The sequence below is a fragment of the Melospiza melodia genome, chromosome 16, assembly GCF_035770615.1.
Source record: "Melospiza melodia melodia isolate bMelMel2 chromosome 16, bMelMel2.pri, whole genome shotgun sequence".
Taxonomy (NCBI): domain Eukaryota; kingdom Metazoa; phylum Chordata; class Aves; order Passeriformes; family Passerellidae; genus Melospiza; species Melospiza melodia.
In genome coordinates, this window is record NC_086209.1 from 15,155,280 (window position 1) to 15,176,755 (window position 21,476).

General features: G+C 56.9%; 1 protein-coding gene across 1 annotated transcript in view; it reads right to left on the minus strand.

Moving 5' to 3' along the window:
• Positions 1 to 5,770: 5,770 nt before the first annotated feature.
• EFNB1 (ephrin B1) overlaps positions 5,771 to 21,476 on the minus strand; it is a 47,309-nt gene continuing 31,603 nt past the window's right edge. Inside the window, exons 3-5 of the mRNA XM_063170761.1 lie at positions 12,226 to 12,318; positions 11,169 to 11,297; positions 5,771 to 10,216 (exon numbers count right to left, since the gene is read on the minus strand). Of these exons, the coding sequence (XP_063026831.1) occupies positions 9,828 to 10,216; positions 11,169 to 11,297; positions 12,226 to 12,318 (611 nt within the window). The 3' untranslated portion in view covers positions 5,771 to 9,827. The remainder of the gene's footprint in view (positions 10,217 to 11,168; positions 11,298 to 12,225; positions 12,319 to 21,476) is intronic.

The following is a 21,476-nucleotide window of genomic DNA, read 5'->3' on the forward strand; positions in this document are numbered from 1 at the left end:
GGATTTTCCCACATTAATGATTCTGTGATCCTATGATAAGACATGGAATAAAATCCCCACCCCCAGGCTTCGCTGCCTCTGCCTGAGCTGTGAGAGGGCTCTTCCTAGCTGGGATTTCCTGGGATTCGGGATGAGTCCCCTTGGTCCCCCAGCCCTCCGCACCCCCAAGGACACCCAAGCTCATCTTCCCCTTTATCAGGAGCTAATTGCCCCTCTGTTGCCTTTGAGAAGGATCGCGGGGTGTTTGGAGGCTCAGCCTTCCTTAACCCTTTCCCCCCGGGCTGGGGCGGGTTTCTGGGTGCCCCGGGGGGCACAGACACTGCGCCTTTGTTTGGCTGCTCCCGCTGCCGCCGGGATATCGGGATACCGGGATATCGCCTTACGAGCCCAGCGCCCCGGCCCCACTCCCGCGTCCAAGAGCAGCAGAGCCCGGCCGGCACCGGGATTATTGTTGGAAGCCCAGGGAGGGCGAGGAGAGGTGTCAGGCTCTGGTACAGGGATGCACGCCCCAGCAGGACCCACCTCTGCCTGCTCAGAGCTGCCTTCTCCCGCTGGGATGAAGTTCAGCCCTTCCCATCCATCCCTGGGAAACCTTTTCTCTGGTCACAAGGTCCCCTCAACCCTCGCTGTGATCCAGCCCCTGCAGGTGCCCCCAGCCAGGCCCTGTAAAGTCCGTAATTAATGGCCAATCCCATTTTGCATCAAGCAGTGGGAAGCCACAGTTCATCCTCACGAGCTGCTCTCTCGTTTCCAGCCAGGACAAAGTGATGGATGCAGGATGGGAGCTGCCATCCTTCCAGGTTCCTGCAGCCCTGGCACTGGAGCGAGCTGGGCATTGGCACAGCCACAGTTTGGGGGGCACCAGGGGGTCCCATGGGGCAGCAGCCGTGGGAGCTCTCCACCCCATTTCTCCAAGGGCAGCTTTCCCTGCTGGGGCTGGGGCAGCGGGAAAGCTCCTTTGTTGATGCCAAGGGAAATAACCCACAGGCAGCTGCGGGTTCACCCACTGGTTCATCTCCCCAGATATTCCCTGTATCCCTCCCCACCTCCATCCGCACCAGGAGAGGCCCATCTCCAGCTGGGGCACCCTGGGAAGCCCTTTGCCTGCTGCTGGGCAGGGCTGGCACCCCACAGCACCCCATCCCCTGCCGCAGGGACAGTCCCACCCCAGCTCTCAGCAGCATTCAGGGCTTTTTCCACCCCACTCCAGACTCCAGCCGGGCCACATCCCCACCTGAGCTCCCCCAGCCCCCAGGTGGAGGAGAGCAGAGGCCCCCCCAGCCCTTTGGGGTCTCCAGCTCGCTTTTCCTTCTGGCTCAGCTTCCCTACAAAGACCCCAGAGCCACAGGCAGAGCCAATTTCCAGCAGGAACCTGGCGCTGGGCTCGCTGGGGAGGATTACACCAGGCTGCAGGAATTAGGGGGGAGCTGGGCTGAAACCGAAGCCTCGCTCGGCCCTTCCCAGCCAGGGCAGGTCCAAGGCTGGAGGCGATCCTGGGATGGGAACAGGAGCTGCAGGATGGGAACAGCAGCCCAGCTTGTCCTGCCTCTGCCCAAATCCCCTCCCTGAGCCCTGGGATGTGGGAGCGGAGAAAGGCTCAGCCACATCCCTCCGTGGGGCAGGGTGAAGCCATGGGATCACACCTCCCCCTGGACACATCCAGTTACAGTGTCCTTATTCCCTGAGCCCTGGGGAACAGGGGAGAAGCACAGAGTGACCATTGAAATGGGGCAGCCTCCCGGCCAGATCCTGGGCTGGCTCAGAGGAGAGAGAACCCCTCACAGGGTCCTGGGATTAGTGAGAGGCAGAGCAAGCCCCATCAGGATCCCAGGATTGCTGAAAAGCAGGACAAGCCCCTGTCAGACTCCCAGGACTGCAGAGAGGCAGAACACCCCAATACTAGTGGGATCCTGGGTTGGCTCAGCAGCAGCTCTCAGGGTGGCCACAGCACTGATATTTCCCATTTTTCTCTCGTCCTCCATCCAAAACAAAAGGAAAAGCTCTGTGTTTCCTTCAGACCCCCTTCCAGCAGCTGGGGGACCCTCTCCAAGGGTTGTGTTTCAGGAACATTAAAACCTTGCACATAATTAACTGATGTTTGCTGTAGAGCCGTGTTCATTCCTTCTTAACGAACCAAAACCTACTGGATTTATCCTGAAGCTCCCTGTTTCACTGCGACAAACACTCCTCATCCCCCCGTGGTTTCCTAGCCCTCTCCTTTGCCTTTTCCAGCCCTGTGACCCCTCCAGCCCAGCCCTTCCTCATGGTTATCCCAGCGAGTTGCTGGCAAAGCCAGGGAGGTCACTCACAGGAGCCCCTGCACATCCCGACTGGCTGGGATATGACCAGGGAAGAGCCTTTTCAGGATGCTGGAAGCGCTGCCAGGGGAAAAAGGCTGCAACCATCCCTGCTGGCTCCGGGCCTGCCTGCAGAGGGAAAACCTTGGCAGCGTGTGACGCTTTTCTCCGAGCACTTGAGCTCCGCTGGGTCCAACTGCAGCGCCTTTGTGCGAGCGGCGCCGGGCCCGCTCCGCCCGGATCTGCTCCACCTCGGGCACAGATGGCTGCCCTGGCACAGGGATGGGGCTGGCAGTGGCACAGGAACACGGGGAGAGAGCTGGAGCCCGACCCGCTGCCTTGCCAGCACCAGCTGTGCTCTTTTCCTCCTCTGCCTCACCCTTCTCCTCCTCCCATCCCATTCAGCGTCTGACACAGAGATCACCGTCCACACTCCCACCTCCTTCCCATCCCCTGCGTGTCCCCATCCCTGTCCCATCTGATCCCACCCCATCCCATCCCAGTGACAAACAGCCCCCCAGTGCATTCCCGTTATTGCTCTTATTACGGAGCCCGTGGGACTCGTTGCATTCCACGACAGCCTAATGGATCTTCCAGGCTCCTCTCCCTGGAAACCAGGTGCAGGCGAGCCAGTGGATGCAGCAGAAGGCCTGGCTGTGGGAAAAGCCCACTGCCTCAACCAGGAAAACCTGTTAGTTATTTTGGATACACTGTAGGGAAAACAAGGATAAACTTCCCAATCCTGGCGGCCGCAGCTGGTCCAGCCAAGGTTTATGAGCAGGAATTGCTGTTATCCAGCCCCTTCCAGGCTGGGGGGGTCAGATGCTCCCCTTGGAGTGGAAATGCCAGAGGAGGAGGCTGAGTGTGCTGGGAAGGGTGGATGAGGCCAGGAATGGGCTGCAGCAGTGGGGTGTGATATTGGAAAGGAAACCTGGGATATGTTGTCCTGTTCACCCTCAGCTCTGCTGAGATCCAGGGAATACAGCCAAGGATGGGAAGAGCAGAGGCTGGAGGTTCTGGTGCTCCAGATCCATCCCTGCTGCCTCCCAGGGCCAGCTTGTCCATGGATGGGCAGCAGCCACTGCTGCTCAGAGCCTTGAGGGGAGAGGGAAGCTCCAGGGATGGCAATGCCTTGGCAGTGCTGGGATTAGGAGGGAGAGGATGGGTGGAACAGGGAGAGCACCCTGTCAGCACCAGGGCCACCAGCACAGCCCCAGACACTGAGCCAGTGTTCTGGGAATCCTGGGGTGTCCCTGCCCTGTGCTCCCCCGCTCCAGAGCTCATTCTGACCCCTACAGCAGCCCCAGTGTCCCATCTCCAGCTGAGCCTGGTCTCAAACTGGAGCTGGAATTGCTGCAGGTCCATCATTCCCTGCTCACCTTCCAAGGGGCTTTGAGCTTCCCATCCCTTCACCAGGTCATACAGGCACTTCCCATATGGGCTCCCCTTCCATGGGGTCTCCACTCTGGCCATGGCACGGTGGCACCACTCCTGCACCTGGGGTGACCCTGGCATCCTTAACCCCAAAATGCTTCTGCACCAGGGACATGGTTACCCCAGCATCCCAATGCCCCCAAACACTCCTGCACCAGGGACATGGTTACCCCAGCATCCCAGTGCCCCCAAACACTCCTGCACCAGGGACATGGTTACCCCAGCATCCCAATCCCCCCAAACACTCCTGCATCATGGACATGGTTACCCCAGCATCCCAATGCCCCCAAACACTCCTGCACCAGGGACATGGTTACCCCAGCATCCCAATGCCCCCAAACACTCCTGCACCAGGGACATGGTTACCCCAGCATCCCAATCCCCCCAAACACTCCTGCACCAGGGACATGGTTACCCCAGCATCCCAATCCCTCCGAACGCTCCAGCTCTGCTGCCCTGGCAGCCGCCCCACTCCTGAATGGGATCCGGCCAAGGGCGAGTTAATAAACTCGACAAAAAGCTCCTTTATGTGAAATAGTTAAAATAACTCCTCCAGTCCTGATGGACATCCAAAACCATCAGCAGCTCTGCAGCTTTAATGAACTTTCCAGATCCAGAGGCTCCCGGGTAGGATCCTGCTGATCCCTCACTGCCAGCTGGCCCCTGAGCAGAGCCACCACATGGCCTTGGCACCCATGTCCCCATGGGCACTGACTGGCAGCAGGGTTTGATGTCCCCTCCCACCACAGACAGGGACAAGGGTGCTCCCAACCAAACCTTTCCTAGCACGGGGACTTCTGCAGGATCTCCCACTGGGGTGGGATCAGGAGGAGAAGCAGCTCCAGCACATCCCTGTCCTGTGGAACCCCTCAGCAGCTGCCTCGGGGCACACATGGAGCACCAGGAGTGACCCCGTGGGGCTCACAGGCTCTGCACCCCCCAGTCCGTGCTGGTCCCAGCCAGAGCAGCCCCAGAGCCGGGGGTGGGTTCCAGGAACCTGTTAAAGCACTTTTCCCTCTGCTGGCAGGTCCCAGCACGTTTGGCACTTCCAGTTCTCCCTGCAGGCATCAGGGCCCAGTGAAGCTGTTTAGAATTAAAAGCCTTATTTCATTCCCACTGGGATCAAAGCATGCAGAGAGGGAGGGTTTTCAAACCAGCAAACCACATTTGAGCCCAGCTGGTGCACCCCAGGGCCCCCAATCCCGACCCCCATCCCGCCATTCCCTGCTCACTCCAGCAGGCCCTTGGCATGGTCCCAGAGGTTCTGCTTGAGCCCAAGCAGCTCTGAACCATCCCACTGTGGTCCATCTCCAAGGCTCACCTCACCCCAGGATGGATGAGTTTTCTCCAGCCTCTCTTGGTGAGGTTGGTGCCTCAGCCTCACTTTAAGATCCCATAAACCAGACCCATTCCCTGCCATACCCCTGTGGTCACCCCAGAATCCAGCACCCACAATTCCTGACAGGACAGCCTGGACTGGAGCAGGTGTGGTTTGCACCAGGCAGGAACTTCCATTACTCCATCCTCTCCTAAAGCAACTCCAGGGTGAGGAGGAGCCAGCCTCACTCCCTTCCTGCATTTCCCTGTGCCTGTGTGGGGCAGGCTCATTCCTGCCAGGAGTGGGGACATCCCTGTCCTGTGCCACCAGCAGCTCCCAACAGGCTCTGCCTGCTCCAGAGCACAGGAACAGCCCCTCACACCTGAGGGGAATCCAGTGGCCCCCAGGAGCCTCCAGCTGCAGGGACAGAGCCATGGAAACACAAAATCGTTTGGACTGGAAAAGACCTTTAAGATCATCAGGTCCAACCATATCTATGGAGTGCCCAACCATATCCAACCCTGAGTTCATGAAATCCTGAGTCCATGCTGTAAATACTGAACAAAAATCTCCCAATTTTTCCTGACTAAACCAAATCCACCAGGTCCTTCCAGGACCAGCTGGTGAGGACCTGTCCCAGCCAACTCTTTCCAGATCTCTTCCACTCACTCTACACTTTCAAACCTAGGGCAGGAATAAAGCACACGGGAGACAGCCAGGATTCCATAGGAAAAAAACCCTTTTATTTAACAATATATCAGGTTCCATCACGGCTCCATGGAGTTCAGCTGCCACAGAGCTGTTACCGATGCCGATGATATGCTACTGGGCGGGAGAGCTGGGAGAAGGCGAAAGGAATCAAAACCAGGATCATGACACGAAGAAAGAAAATCTGCAGCGCCGGGAGCGCGGCCGAGGGGATCCCGGCACCGCCGGAGCCCCACCGGGAGCCGAGGAGGATCAACCAGCATGGGGATGCCAAGGCTGGAGCCAAGGAGGTGCCAGCACAGAGGGGCCTGGCTGCCCCCGTGCCCGTTCCCAAGCATTCCCGCTCAGCGCCGGCCCCATCCCGCGTGCCCCGCACCAGGAGCACTGCCAGGCTCCGTATCCGCCCGGGGCTAAGGGCAGAGCAGGGTGGACAGGGAACATCTGTCGGCCCGGCTGCTCCGGTGGTGGCACAGGGGTGGGGCAGTGGCGGTCCCAGCTGGTTGATGGCAGGGCCGGGCCCCTCGGGACAGGGACGGTGCGGATGTGACGCTGTGGGATGTGGAGGTGGCACAGCTCTGAAATGTGGGAGCGCGGGAGGGACGTGCGGGGGCGCGGCACTGCCGGGATGGAGAGAGGGATTGTCCATCCCTGCTCCAGCACCTCTGGAACCTCCCAGAAACCCTCTGTCAATATAATGCAGGTTCAGAGCCCAACTCCTGGGAGCAACTGGGGGAACTGGGGGCTCCCTGATGCCTTCCAGCTGCCCACGACAAGGGCCACATGACACCAGAGATGGCTCCAGGCACGGCCACCACCCCTGGGCAGGGACCCTGCACTGGGCATGGCTAAGGAGAAGCCATCCCAGCCCTGGCACCAAGAAGAGATGGAGCCATGGTGAGCTGGCAGATGGCAACCAAAACAGGCAAACACAAAATGGGATAGTTGGGAAAGGGATCTGCACCAGGAGCAGCTCCACAGGCCCAGAAAATCAGAGCAGGATCTCAGGATGTTGCATGGAGTTCTGCATCCCCAGGTCAGGGAATTTTTGGTTAAAGTAAGAAAGCAGATAAATTTGATGTCCCTTTAGATCACCATGTGGTCCCCAAGTCTCTGCCTGTGGCCAGGACAGGGCTCAGAGCTCTGGGAATGAGCCACAGATTCTGGGATGGAACAGAATCCCATATTCCTGCCTCACTCTCTGCTTGGAGCCCATCTGATCCTGCATTATATTGAGGGCAGGTCCCCAGTCCCAATCCCGGCAGTTCCCACACTCCAGCACAGCCCACAGGCTCCAGGCTGAGCTCTATGACAATGTTTTACACCCGTTCTTGTGGTTAAAATTTCTTTTTTTTTCATCTTTTTTTTTTAAGTTCTCATTTGTTTTTCTAAGAAAAAGCAACCAGAAAATAATTCGGAGTTTATACAAAACATCTTTACATTATTTCTTCCAAAAAAGACTAGTATTTACACAAACAAAAGGAGGGGGGGAGGAAACAAAAAAATAAAAAAAAAAATTTAAAAAAGGAAAATCAACCAAATTTCAATGCTTTCCAAGAAAAGAACCCAAGGGACACACTCTGATCCAGGACCCAGCAGCCCGAGGTGCTCAGCAAAAACCAAGAGTTCTGATTTCACCCTTTTTTCACATATTTACAAGATTTTGCAGCTGTTCCCAGCAGCAGGAGTGGGACTGATGGAGACCTCAGCTGGGGACAACCACCATGAGAAGCCATCAGCACTGTCAGATCACTTTTGGTACAACCTGTGGCCAGACTCTGTCCCTTCTCCACCAAAACCAAACCAAAACGACATTGTCCCCTCACTTCCCCCTCCACTCCGGTCACTATTCCTAATGGATTCCACTGCCACTTTCACCATCACCACTGCCACCACCATCCAGCCAGGGCTCCTCCCACTTGGGGAAACACAGGCTAAGGTTTGGCAAAGGGAAGAGGGAAGGGGGATTTTTTTTAAGACACAATTCTCTGGGATTTCCCCGTTGGGGAATGGGGGTCCTGGTGGGGGCGGCTCCCAGGCCAGGATGGGCAGTGGATCCCACAGAGGAGAGAGGGATGGAAGGTGCTACACGGAGGAAGCAGGGCTGGGATGGGGAATAGGGGGAGCACCCACTGGGGTGCATCTCTCCCGAGGGAAGCAGCCAGTTTGGGGCCCTGGAAGCAGAACCACCTCAGGATGCCAATGGCAGGAGGGGAGCTGGGACACCCCGCTCCGCTCCAGCCCAAATTCCTGCCCTAAACCAAACAATGTGACACCACAGGATGCTCCCATCCCGCTCAGGGCCAAACCCCAGCACAGCAGCCGGGCCACCAGATCCCCCCGGGCCACCGGGTCCCCCCAGGTCACCAGATCCTCCCAGGCCACGGCCCCTGTCCCTGCTCTGCCCCCGCCCCGCCCGCTCCTTGTCAAGGCACTTTAGCAGAGCAGCTCCCTCGCTCTTTGGGCACTTCCTAACGCGGGATTGGGGCCCTGGGGACAGGCGGGAACAGCCCAGGCAGGAACAGCCCTGCCGGCCCCACTCCTGCTCCCTGAGCAAAAGCAGCTACTGCTGGAAGGAAAAGAAACTGAGGAAGGGGGACAGCCCGAGGACAGGCAGTGACAGGGCACTGCCAGCCCTGCTGGGCTCACTGGCATCAGCCACGGTGCTGGCGGCTCCTCCCGGGAGGAGGAAGCTGGGAATGATCCCACCAGACAGGCTCAACCCCTTCCAGTTTTGGTGGGAGATGGGCAAGGCAAGGGCAGGGGAGCCCGGGCTGGGGACCCCTGGGAGGTGGCAGGACAGGGAATGCTCCTGCACCAGGAGCAGGGCAGGGAACAGGCACAGTGGGGCTGGTCCCCTAAGCAGGTCCCACCGAGGGGCACTGGATTCTTCAGGTAAACCAGGAGGGTGGAAGAGCCTTTGGCTCAGCTCCCAACCAAGCCAAGCCTGGTGCTCCAACCTCTTGGGGTCTTCTAATGTCGAGCACCAGCCTCCTTCTGACACTCCTGGCACAAGCTGCAAGTTGGGAACCTTTGTTTTCCAGTTTTCCTTTCCAAGGACAACCACCTGCAGTATGCCCAGCTTGGGAGGGGGCTGCAGCTTCCCTCTGCCACCCCCTACTTTGCTTCCAGCAGGCTCAGCCCCAGCCTGATGGAAAGCCAAAGGCTTTTTTCCACAGTGGGATGCTCCAGAGGGGTTGGGAAGAGCTGCCAGGCCATGGCTGCTCCGCGTGGGGCAGGAGCAGTGTCCAGCTTGAGACTGAACGCTTGAGACAGGGTGGAGATAGAAAATTTTTTTTCTTTCTTTCTTTTTATAAAGAGACTAAAACAAGAGTCAACAGCTACGAACACAAAAGTTTCCAGGGGCAGTGGGGGGAGCGGGATCTGCCCCATGGCCGGCAGGATGACGTGCTGGAAGGAGGTGATGGCGTGTGCCCAGAGGTGGCGGGCCGGAGTCCCGCCCGGAATTCACAAAAATAAAAATGTTACAAAAAAATTAAAATAATTATTATAATAATAATAATAGTAGTAGTAGTAAATCGGGTTTGCCAGCTTCCTCCCTGCACAGTTGTCTGCATCTTGGCACCATGGCAAAGCATCCTCCTCCTCCTCCTCATCCCCCTGTGCGCTCGCTGCTCCTGGGACCGAGGCCCCGGCGTCGCTCCAGGCTCCGGGACCCTGCGGCGCTGGCGGGCACTTCCCACAGCCCGGAGGGGTGACGCGGGGAAATCCCAAACCACAAAGGGGAGGTGGAGTCTCCGGGTTTGCCAGCGGTGTCCCGAGCACAGAAAGGCACGGCGCCCGCCCCCCACGGCCGGCCACAGTCTGAAGAAGAAGAGGAGGAGGCTGAAGGCTCACCCTCAGAGTCTCGGGATTACAAAAGCTGAGAACTACAAAACTAAATACAAAGGGGAGAATCAGCACGTGAGCGTTGAGCCCCCTGCTCCCCGGCGCCGCTCCCGGCGCTGCCCGCGCCGTGCCGGGGCGGGGGGAACGTTTCGCTTCCTCCCTGCGGCGCCAGCCCCGCGCCCGGCGCTCCCGCGCTGCTGCATCGGCCGTTCCCAGGCTGCTCCTCACACCTTGTAGTAAATGTTGGCTGGGCTCTGCGGGGGCATCTCCTGCACGATGTAGACGGGGTGCCCGTAGTCCCCGCTCACCTTCTCGTAGTGCGGGCAGTAGTTGTTCTCTGTAGTCCGTAAGGGGATGATGATGTCGCTGGGCTCTGAGCCCGCGTTCCCGCTGCATTTGGGGCTGGCCAAGGTGCTGAGGGACAAGGCTGCGGCTCGCTGCTGCGTGTGCTTCCGGTGCCGCTTGCGGATCTTGATCAGGAGCACGACGAGGAAGATGATGATGAGGATGAAGATGACGCAGCCGGCGCCGATGGCCGCGAACACGGCCACCTTGGAGCTCAGGAAGCCGTCGCTGGGACCTTGGGTCTCCTGGCCGTCCTGGTTGACGGAGCCTGCAAGGCAAGGGGAGATGGGGGTCAGAGAGGCAGCAGATCTGTGCTCTGTCCATGCATGGATCACACCTGTGGAGCAGGGGGATGAGTTGCTCATGGATCACACCTGTGGAGCAGGGGGATGAGTTGCTCATTGGAGCCCCTCTCTGCCCCCTAAACTCAGCACAACATTCTCCTGCCGGGCTCCCAAGGAGGGGAGTCCCTCACCTCCAAGGCGACGGCACTTGGTCCCCACCTTCCCACCCCAGTCAGACCCACACATCCCTGGGAAGGACTGGGCAGGGCAGGCAGGAGCCCCAGGCATCCACAGAGGGGGGACCACATGCGCTGTTCTCCATCCTGCACCACTGCTCCCCTTCCCATCTCCCAGCCTACAGAGCAGAGTGTTGATTGTGTCCAGGTGACACCATTCCAGATCAGGGTGCCCTGGTGAATGTGGACTCTGACACCCAGGGCCCCCCAGTCTCCAATTACTGACCCTGGGCCAGAGCAGCTGCAGCCCCTACAGGGGCAGTGCTCAGAGGCTGATCCAGGCAGAAAGAAAAGAAAAATTTCCCAGCTTCATCTGATTCCACTTTGCTCTCAGAGGGGTCAGGAACTCAGGAAACCACCTTCAAAGGGCTCTCACACCCAAGGACCTCACCTCCTCCAAGCCCTCTCAGATGTGCTGTGAGGAACACATGGGAGGAGGAGGAGGAGGAAGAGTGCTGAAACAGCACTTCTCTGCCAAGCTCTGCCAGGAGCTGAGGAAACAAAACCAAGCTGCTCTGCAGCCTGGGCTTGGGACAGCAGAGATGAGCATAACGCTTAAAGCAAACCCATCCAGATCCCAGATCCAGAGAGTCTGGTATCCCTGGGATCCATGCAACAAGCTGAACTTGGAGGCGTTTCATTGGCCCCGTGGCAGGCAGAGGATGCCCATCCCTCTCCTGAGGATCCCTGGAATACCCACCTGGCTTGCCAGGCTCCTCCACTGCTGGGACCTTGCTGCGCGGGCCCTGCGTGACGACCTTCACGGTGTCATCCGACTCCTTGCTCGGCCGACTCGTCGTCAGCTGCTCTGGGATCACCGCGTTGGGATCTGGGAAAGGAGAGAGGAGGGGTGCATGAGAAGCCTTGGTCCAACCTGGAAGGCAGCAGCTTGTCCCCCCTAAAGAAGTGCCCCCACTTGTCAGCCACTCCCATGGGGCACAGGAGCACTGGGAGATGCCGAGAGCAACAGAGCAAGGCTGAGCTGCTCCAGGGCTTGTGGGAAGCAGGTCCCCACCCTAATTCCCTGGTTTGCTGTCTGCAGAGCTCCCGTGTGTGGGCTGGGACAGGTTTCTTGCTCGGGCAGCAGGAGGAAAGGAAGGGAAGGGCAGGCAGGAGGCCAAGGCTGCAGCACAGCTTTGCCTGTTTATTATAAATATTGGCCCCAACGTGCAAACACAATAATGAGAAGCAGAATCGGGAGCTGCGCATCCGAGTCAGGGCTGAAATGAGGCCGAGGCATCAATGGGGCTGGGAAGCAGCTTAGGATGGAGGTGGTGGGGAGCAGGAACTCCAGGAGAAGAGCCCGTTGGTGACACCCTGGTGTCCTACTGCCACTGGAGTCCCCACAGCCTGGTGGCCTCCAGAGCTGAGAGCCACCAAGCCCAATCCCTGATGCCTGGCCAGCTACAATCCCCCCTTGGATGCCCAGGAAGTTACAGGGCACTGCCTGTGCCAGCCCCCTGAGCCACTTGCAGGGCTCATGGGTCCTGTGCTGAGCTCACTTCCCGCTGGGATATGGCCCACGAGGTAACCGGGAACAATCGCTCCCTTTCAACCCCAGTGCTCCGCACATGCGCCATGTCGGCAGGACAAAAAAGGCAGGAAGAAAGATCCTAAAAATGAAATTCCAAGAGTGCTCCCCGGAGCAGCTGGCCTGACCTCAGTTTCCCTGCAATCCTGAACTCCTACATTCCCCAGAGGAGCAGGGACCCTGGATCAGGGGGCAGCAGGAGACCCCAGGGAATGGGAGGACTCACCCTGCCCCACTTTCATGACAATCTTCATGGAGCGTGTCTGGCACACTCCTCCTTCCCGGTTCTCCAGGCCATCCAGAGTGCCATTGGAAGTGGCTGCAAGAAAAGAGAGGGAATGTTAAACAGGTTCCTAGGAGCTGGAAGGGCACAGCTGGGCAGCTCTCTGCTGTTCCCTGGCATTACTGTACAGGTCCTCACTGTCCCCTGGCACTGCCACGCAGGTCCCAGCTATCCCCTGGCACTTCCTACTCCAGGAATTCACTCCTGACCCCCAATTACAGCCACATCTTCACACCCCAATCCAGAACCCTCCAAATTTCCAGATCCTGCCCCTTCAAAATCTGCCTGCAGCAGCGAGGACATGATCCCTGCAGCTTCCTCTCACTGCCACATCCACACAAGTGAGCCATTCTCCACGCCTGCACCCTCCTTCCCCTTTAATTCCTGGATAATTTCCTTTGCTCCTGGTGCAGAATGGGAACACTTGCATATGCACAGTTTAAATTATACATCTCTAATTACACCCTGTGCCTCGGTGAAGAATGTAAACTCAGAGCCCCAGTGGACTCCGGGGGCTCTAATTGCAGGGCAGAAGTCACTTAAATTCACATTAACTTTTCGCTGGAGCAGGCACGGAGTTTTCAGCCCTTGGATCCCATGGGAGCACAGGGAAGATTCCCCCATCCTCCCCCATCCTCCAGCCCTCTGCAGGGCTCAGGGCAGGGGGAACACAAGAGAGAATAAACCCAAACACAAAGATTTCAGGATTAAGCACCTAAATGGCAGATTCTGCTAAACAGACTCAAAAAACTGGTTTCTGACTCCACCAGGGCCCTGGATGTGGGCACTGTGCCTGGCCCAGGGACCAGGATGGCTCCCACCCCATCCCACCCCCATGCAAACACAAAGCATCCCAGTGCTCCACCAAATCTAACCACAGGGATCAATTCACCCAGGGAAGCAGGGAAACCTGGGAGGAGCTCAGCAACAGCTCGGGGAAGGCAATGTGATGGAGAATCATGGAGTCCAGGGATAATTTTCCAGACACATGGCAGGACTTGGCCAGCACAGTGCAGCCAACACTTCCCAAAGCCTCAGGTCAAAGCTCAGCCCCAGGGTTTCAGGTTCCCTGTGCAGCCCAATTCCTGCCTCCATCCTGCAAAAAAGCAGGTCTGGGAGGGCAGGTGACTGACAGAAATTTGGGATTAATCCATTGGACCCTGCTGGGTGTTGCTGAGGGGACAGGAAGAGTCTGAAGGACAGAGCAATGAGGCACCCAGCAGGAGGCTGGTGCCTCCATGAGCCTCCACGCTGGGATAAACTGGAAAGCACACCCAGATCCCTCCAGGAAGCAGGCTCTGAGTCCATCAGCTCCTTCCAAACACCTCTGTGCAATCAAGGCTCCTGCCTGAAATCCCAGCAAATGTTTTCCTAATCAGAAAGTCCCTGGGCCATTTGCTGAGTTAACACCTCTCCCACAGCAGGGTCCCCCCTGCCAGCAGCTCCCGGGATGGGATGGAGCCGTGCCTCCAGCTGGGATGGTGCACTCAGCTGGGATGGTGCTTCCAGCTGGGATGGTGCTTCCAGCTGGGATCTGCTGGCAGCCCTTCCAACAGCAGCACTGTCAGCACCAAGCCCCACGCAAATGCCTGGGAATGTGGAGAAACGCCCTTGACAGCCTGCACGAGTTCTCTGGAATCCAAACAGGATGGACCTGAGCTCAGACTCCCCGTAAAAACACATCAGGAGTGAACTCCAGCAGAAGCTCGGCAGCCCAGTTCTCCCAGGCTGGAGGCGCCGGTTTGGGGGTGAAATCAGCAGGTACATCCCAGCTCACAGCCCTGAAGCAGCTCCTTGAATTGTTTCCCAGCTTCCTAGCTCCATGCCATGGGTTGTTGCACCTCAAAGAGACTCATCCATCGAGGGAGAAGGCAGCAGTCTGTAAAAACCAGTCCCTGTGAGGCCTCACGAGGTCTGATTTATAAATAATTAACTAATTATAACAAAATGTGTAACAAGCAAGTGTGGTTCAAGTGGGGGAAACCAGAAGACTCCACAAAGGCAGCAGTTTCTCCAAAGACATTCCATCCACAGACAACAAAAAATATTAAAGGTCCAAAGGGGACAGAGGGAGCACCTGGAGCCACAGGGATGGATGAAGGGACACAGTTGAGCATCCTTCTTCCCACCCCACACTTGGACACAAAGTTTCTTCTTGTTCTAGCCATGGAAATGATGAGGAAGAAAGCAGCTTTGAGAGGGAACCATGTGGAAAAATGAATCAGTTGCTTGAGGGAACAAAAAAGGGGAAAACATTTGTAAAACCCACAGTGATGGTCTTGGAATGGCCTCTGGAAACAAAGACATGAGCTTCCACTTTCTGTGTAAATCCACAATGGGCCAGAGAGAAGCTGGATGCTCCACGCAGCTGGCTGGGCTTCCAAAAGTCAAAATCCAAAATTCCCAAATCCATCCAAATGGTGCAGAGTCCAGAGAGCTGGATGTGAACATGCAGGGCAGGGCGATGTGAGAGCAGCAGGTCCCTGATCCATCAGGAAAGGCTCCTCCAGTGCAATTCCCTGTGAAGCTCAGTGATGAAGAGCTGCTCCTCCCGCTCTGTTTCCTGCTTTCCCAGGGGAAGAAGCTCCAGAAGGCTCCAGGCTGAGCTCAGCCCAGCTCCAGGGGATCCACACTGGGATCTGGGTGGCACTTGATGGATTCCTCAGGTACCTGTGCCACTCACTGCCACTGTTAGGGTGAGTTGTGGTGACACCACCAATCCTCAGCTGCCGATGGAATCCAGAGTCAGCAACCCACAGAGGAAAATGTTAAATCCACAGGCACGGCTGCAGGAGAGCTGGGAGAGCCCCGAGCTGCAGGGAGGCAGCTGCAGGGCAGCAGCAGGAGGCAGAGCTGTGACACAATGAAGGAAGGCAGGCAGGGAGCTGGGCATAGCTATGGAATAGGAAATGGCAGGTCTCAAACAACACTGTCACCTCCCCATGCCACACCAGCAAGGGTCAGTCCAGCCAGACACAGCAACACTGAGCACGCAGGAGCATTTTCCTGCCTTATTCCATTTTGGATGGATTTGCAGGTTGGCTGTAGGACTGGGAGAGCAAAAATAACCTCTGGCCAGTGACTTCCAAAGGCTGACTTCCAAAGGCTGCTCCAGCCCAGAGAGCCATCAGATGCCTCTGCCCTAATGGAGCATTAAGCCCCAGGCTGCTGAGTGATGAGGATTTAACAGTGATACCATTAACCATGTAATTGCTTGTCAATTTAGAGGAGATGCTCAGCCACCATGGAAGCCAGGCAGGACCTCCACTCCTGGAATCCCACATGCCCATCCAGCCCAGTGACACACAGCACGGAGCTGGGACAGATGGCTGAGATCCCCAACAACCCCATGGTCCCGTCTCCAAGCCAGCAATGCCATGTGTTGTCCCTGCTGCCTCCCCAGCGCCAGCACTCGGTGTCACCAGAGCTTTTCTCCCTCCCCTAAAAATATTTCAAAGGAGAACTCGGGTTTTGGCAGATGGGAGACGCTGGAAGTAATACCTGGCAAGAGATGAAGGCAAGGGTCTCTTAAATGGTCAGCCTTGGCCAGAGCAAGATGTTTGGTTTCTCTGCTGGATTCCCTCTAGCAGGGCTGCGTTATGATTTGGGCCCCAAAGCACAATTAATGTGCTGAGACTGTAGCGAATCCAAGTCTCTTTCCTTTTATTGCTCTTAATCACTCTTCCATCTGTGCAGCTCAGCCCTGCTCCAGCCCCAGCCCCAGCCAGGCACGGCGTGGCCACAGCCCGACCGCCGTCCCCAGCACCCCCCTCACCCCCAGACCTGCACAAGGTTTGTGTTTCCATCACTTCAGGAGAGGTGGCAGCATCCCACCAGTGCCTCACAGCCTGACCCTGATCCTGCCAGGACCACGGGGCAGCTTGTAGAGCAGCCTGAGCCCAGCCTGGACACCCCTGGGCTGAAAGCCCCTCCTGGCACAGGTGAAGCCCCTACAGGTCACCCTGGAGATGTGGCTCCCACATTTCTGACGTGCTCCGACACTGCCAGAGATCCCTGCAGAAATCCACAAGCAGACGGCACCTCAGACAAAATCCCAGCTCCTGCCACCTCCCCTCTCCAGATCTTTCAAGCTGTTTTACACTCCCTCAGTACCGACACAGAGGTGCTGCACTGCCCAACCTACCACGGGCACTGAGCTCCTTCCCCCCATCCCAAGCAGGCTGGCACCCCAGGGGACACGGAGCCACTGCCAGGTCACGGAGCAGAGGCACCCGCCTGCTCCACTGCACACCAACTCCCTGGGGCCTCCGGGGAGCACGGCTTGGTTACAGCCCCTGCTCCTCCTCCTCCTGCTGCTCCTCCCAGCCATCAGGGCCACGCAGCTCCGGCTCAGGGCATCCCATTATTAGTACTATTAATATGAATATCGGTGTCACTTCCTAGCCAGCCCCACTGTGGGGACACGAGCCCCCCACCCCGCACACATCCCCCGGCCCCTCTCCTGAACTCCAGCACACTGGCTGGGGCTGCTGCCAGCGCCGGGGCAGGGGCTGTGCAGAGGGAGCCCACCCCACGCTGTCACACTGCCAGAGGGGCCGGCAGCCGCCTTCCAGCCTCCTTCCAGCCGCCTTCCAGCCTCCTTCCAGCCCTCTCCCAGCCTTCCCGAGGCAGCTGCACCGGGAAGGGGCCCTGCAGCCCCTGAAATGCCTGTGTGAGCCAGCCCGGCCCTGTCCCGGCCCTGCAAGGCTTGGGTTTCACAGCCACTCCTGACAGCTCCAGAGCTGCTCCAGAGCTGCCCCGGCACGGAGAGAGGAGCCCCTCTGCTCTCCTCCCTGCCATCAGGGCACTGCCATGCCGTGAAGCCGTGGGGATTGCTGCGTCCCTCCCCACAGCTGTGCAGGGCAGGTGAGGAGCCTGGCACTGCAGCAATGGGAATCTGGACATCCCATCCCACACTCCCTGCTCCAGCAAACACAGTGGGAAAATCTCCAGTTCAAATGCACTGCTGGAAATAGGAATGAAAACCATCAGGTGGGGTTTGGCTGGGATGGGGTCTGGCTTTCCCTGGCCAGGGTCAGCACCCCCAAAATCAAATTAAATTATCCCCATTCCTTATAGAGAGCAGAGGGACACACACAGAGCTGGAAGAAGGGAGGCCACCACCCACCACACTCATCCTCACCACCCATAGTTCCACTCTCTCCCACTCTTTCCTGGGGCAAAGGGAGAATAGGCAAACACTGAAGTGTCCACTGGAAAAAGACACTTTAACCCAAGTAATGCTTAAGTGAAAAGCTAATTTCCCATTAAAACAGTTTTCTGGTGGAAAATTATAACCAGCTCTAATTAGTATCATAATTAAGAGTCACTGCTGGATTGCAGGGAACCTCATCCAGGCTGGAAAGCACATCTTGGCTGCAGGACCACAGCTTGGTGACTCACTCAAGCCCTTTATCATCAACACTGTCTGTATGGATGAGCTGTGGAAACTCCCGGTGTCCATCCTGCTTCCTGTTCAGCTCAGGAGGACCACAGCCCTAAATAAACCCTTTGTCTTCAGGTCTGTCCATCCCTTCCAAAGAAAGAGCACATCACTGGGAGAGGAAGGTGACTTGCGCAGTCTCTGTGGTCACCCCAAGCAACTGGAGACAGATCAGGATGGAAGTGCCACATAATTCCCCACCTGATGCTCTGCCAGAGTCATTCCTGGGCCGTGCTGGGAGCCGGAGGGGAGGAAAGCACTTACTGCCTTTTAACAGGGTGTAAATCTCTCCTGTTAGGTAGCAAAACCTCTGGGAGATGACTGAGAAATCCTTTGGGAAGGGGATGGAGACAGACAGTGCCATCCTCCTGCAGCAAGGCTGATGTCAGCTGCCCACCTGAGCTCAGGCTCCATCCACACTCCCAGGGGCTCAAAGGAAACTTCAGGTGATCAGGGATAGAGGATCTGACAGAGCAACAGTGTGATGGTGCTTCCTGGAGCTCCCAGTGAGCTCTTGGTCTGACAGACAGCACCCACCACCACCAGCATCCACCACCACATCCCAGCACCCACCATTACAGATCCTTCCACACCAGTCTGGAGCTGCAGTGATGCCAACGAGACTCTTTCCAGCACTACGGGAGCAGTGGATTGCAATAGGGATCCCAGGAGAAAAGTCCAGGGAGAGGGTCTTGATGTTATGGTTATTTAAAAAAATAACCATAAAAAAAAGTGCTGCCTGCACTTATCCACACACAGCTTCCCAGCCACACCAGTATGCCAGGATTTGTTTCAATTCCTCATCAAGCTGAAAACTCTTTCTGTCTTAAGAGTATCCTACTCAATATTTAATCCAAAAGAAGCCAGGTTTAATCACTTCTAGTGTCCCAGAGGAAGTCCTCGGAGGTGACCACCACTGAAGAGCCAGGTCCACCACAATCCATGCAGCTGCAGGAGATGCCCTGGGATTTGCTGCAGACATGGCAGGAGGAGCAGGGGCTGGAAGAGCCAGGGTGAGGAAAGGGAAGATGGGATGCACCAAAAATCTGCTTTGGCGTGAGCCTCCCACCACAGCACAGCAGGATCAGGCAGGTGATACAGGGGGAGATGTCACCTCTTCACTGCCATCACCTCTACTGTCACCTCAGTGCTCAGGAGCACTGAGGAGTTAAACATGTTTTGTTTTCTCCTAATGGGTCGTGACAATGTTAAAGGGGTCGTGACAATGATAGAGATGTTCTTGCCAATCATTTCTCCTGGGGAAGAGCATCCTGGGATGCAGCCAGACCAATTCCCCAGGCAAACAGCACCCAGTGCCCAGCTCCAGAGCCCTTGGTGTGCCAGGGCTGTAGGCAGAGCTGGGCTGCCCAGCAGCCAGGGAGATGAGCGGGCATGGGGACCCCTGGGTGGGTGGTTATGGCAGGCAGGGACCCCTGGGTGGGTGGTTATGGCAGGCAGGGACTCCTGGGCAGGGGTTTGTGGCAGGCAGGGCCCCCCTGGCCCCAGAGCAGATCAAAGCACGGGGTATTTACCTCCCGGCCGGGCCCAGGACACCGGCCCTTTCTGAGGGGGCTTTTCATCCCTATTAGGGCCATGAAAGGCTGAGCCATGAGATCAGCTGCCAGGGGCTGTCCGGGGACAGCGCTGAGCCGAAAAGGTCAGGAGGGAGGAGGAGAAGAGAAAAGAGGCAGAGGCTTAAGGGACAGGGCTCAACAAAATCACATTTACTGTGGTCACGCTCTTCAGACAAGCCTGCAAGACAAGGAACCGCGTGTTGTCTAAGGGCCATTATTTGGGTTTGACATGGCCAGGGCCCGGGCTTTGAAGTCGAGAGCAGGACACCGTTAGAGCCATTTGTGTCCAGCCAGCGGCTCCCACGCGGCATCACCATCCCCTGCCAGCAGCTCCCAGAGGGATGGGAATGGGGATGGAGGAGCAAAGCCCCAGAACCAGATGGATGCCACCAGGCCGGCTCTGCTTGGCCTGGGTGTGTCGCAAGCCGGGCCCCTTTGGGTGAAGAATGAGGAAGCCGCTTAATTGGAGTTTTATCAGCTGAAGTTCACAGCTCCCATCACGGCATCAAACGGCCCTTGGGCTTTCAACTCCCTTCCACCAAACAAGTTGTGGGAAGGAGCATGAGGAGCACATGAAAGTGGCCACATTCAAATGGCATCAGTAAAGAGCTGGCAGGCTGACAAAGCCCCCCCTGGCACAGCCCCCAGCCCAAGGAACCAGAGAGGGAATTATCAAATCCCAAGGAATGCAGGAAGGAGCACGAGCGGCTCTGCACACATGCACTGGCACGGGCTGAAGGCTTCCCAAACCAACGGAAGCTGGAGGAGCACAGCCAGAAAAGCGAGTATGGCAACGTGTCCCAAAAAAGCTTCTGAGGAGGAAGGATGATCCTGGCAGCTGGCAGGGTATAGGTGACCCCCTTCCTCTTGCTGAACTGCAGGAAAACGCTGACGAAGCGTGGCCCGGGGACGAAGCCACATCGCAGCAGCAGCGATGGTTTACAACAAATAACTCTTGCCAGGTTAAGACTAATTGCATCTAAAAACAGAAATGCAAGACAAGGGCTTTAACACAACACTCAGGGTAATAGATCCGCTCTCACTGCATCCCGCTGCCAAAAAGCGCTGGATTGGATTACGGACGTTATTACATCAAAAATGGATTGAAGGGCTTAAGGACTCACAATAAACAGCAAATGTGTCGGATTTATGAGGAAACATCTACTAGGACCTTGCTTTTCCTTCAGCATTGTCATCAAACAAGCGCTCTGTGCTTTAAAGAGGCTCATGGGACAGGTTGGACACTGAGGAATAACACCTGGAAGTACACATCAGCATCACCACCACCACATCTGCAAACAGCTGCCTGGAGCACACCCCGAGGCTGAGCGAGGTTTGCCTGGGGTCTCCACAACCCACTGAACACAGAAGGAGCTGCCAGGACCACCACCAGCCCCAAAAACCAGAGAAGGAACTGGGAACTATTAGAGTCTATCCAATTCATCACCCGCCATAAGCAGGGACACCTTCCACTACACCAGGTTGTTCCAAGCCCCATCCAACCTGGCCTTGAACACTTCCAAGTAGACTAGGTGACATTTAACAGTTCCTTCTAACCCAAACTATTCTTTAATTGTCTGATCCAGAGCTCTGGGATAGCAGGGAGCCACTCCAGGAGCTCCTCCTCATGTCACCCTGCTGCCAGGACACGGGGATTAATGGATCTCTATCCAGGCACCTCATTACCAGAGATAGTAAAACTGGAGCAAGTTCAAAGAGGAGCAGCAAACGCAATTAGGAGCTGGAGTGAATTAGGAGGGGAGGTGAAGGGAGCTGAACCTGCAGGGCTGGATAAGCCATGGTGGGGCTGGAGCTGCCCACGACATCCCAGGAGTGCAGGCACCAGGCAGGGGGGAGGCTGTTCCAGTGGGAAGTATTTTGAAGGGAGGGCACAGGACACTGGGGACAGGGAATCACACCAAGACACCAAAGGCAAGCAGGGAAACACCCAGGAGAGCCAAGGATGGAAGTAACCACAGCACATCATGATATAAAACACAAAATTCCCCAATTCCCATCTCCTTCACCCTCTTAGCACTTCATCCTGGGGATGGTGCCCACGTCCTGCTGGAGTCCCTCGCCCCCCCCCCAGCCTCTGTCTCCAGTGTAGACCTGCAGGCAGATGCTGCTGCATCTCGTTCATTATGGAAAGCTTTAGAAATAAGCATCACCTTTCC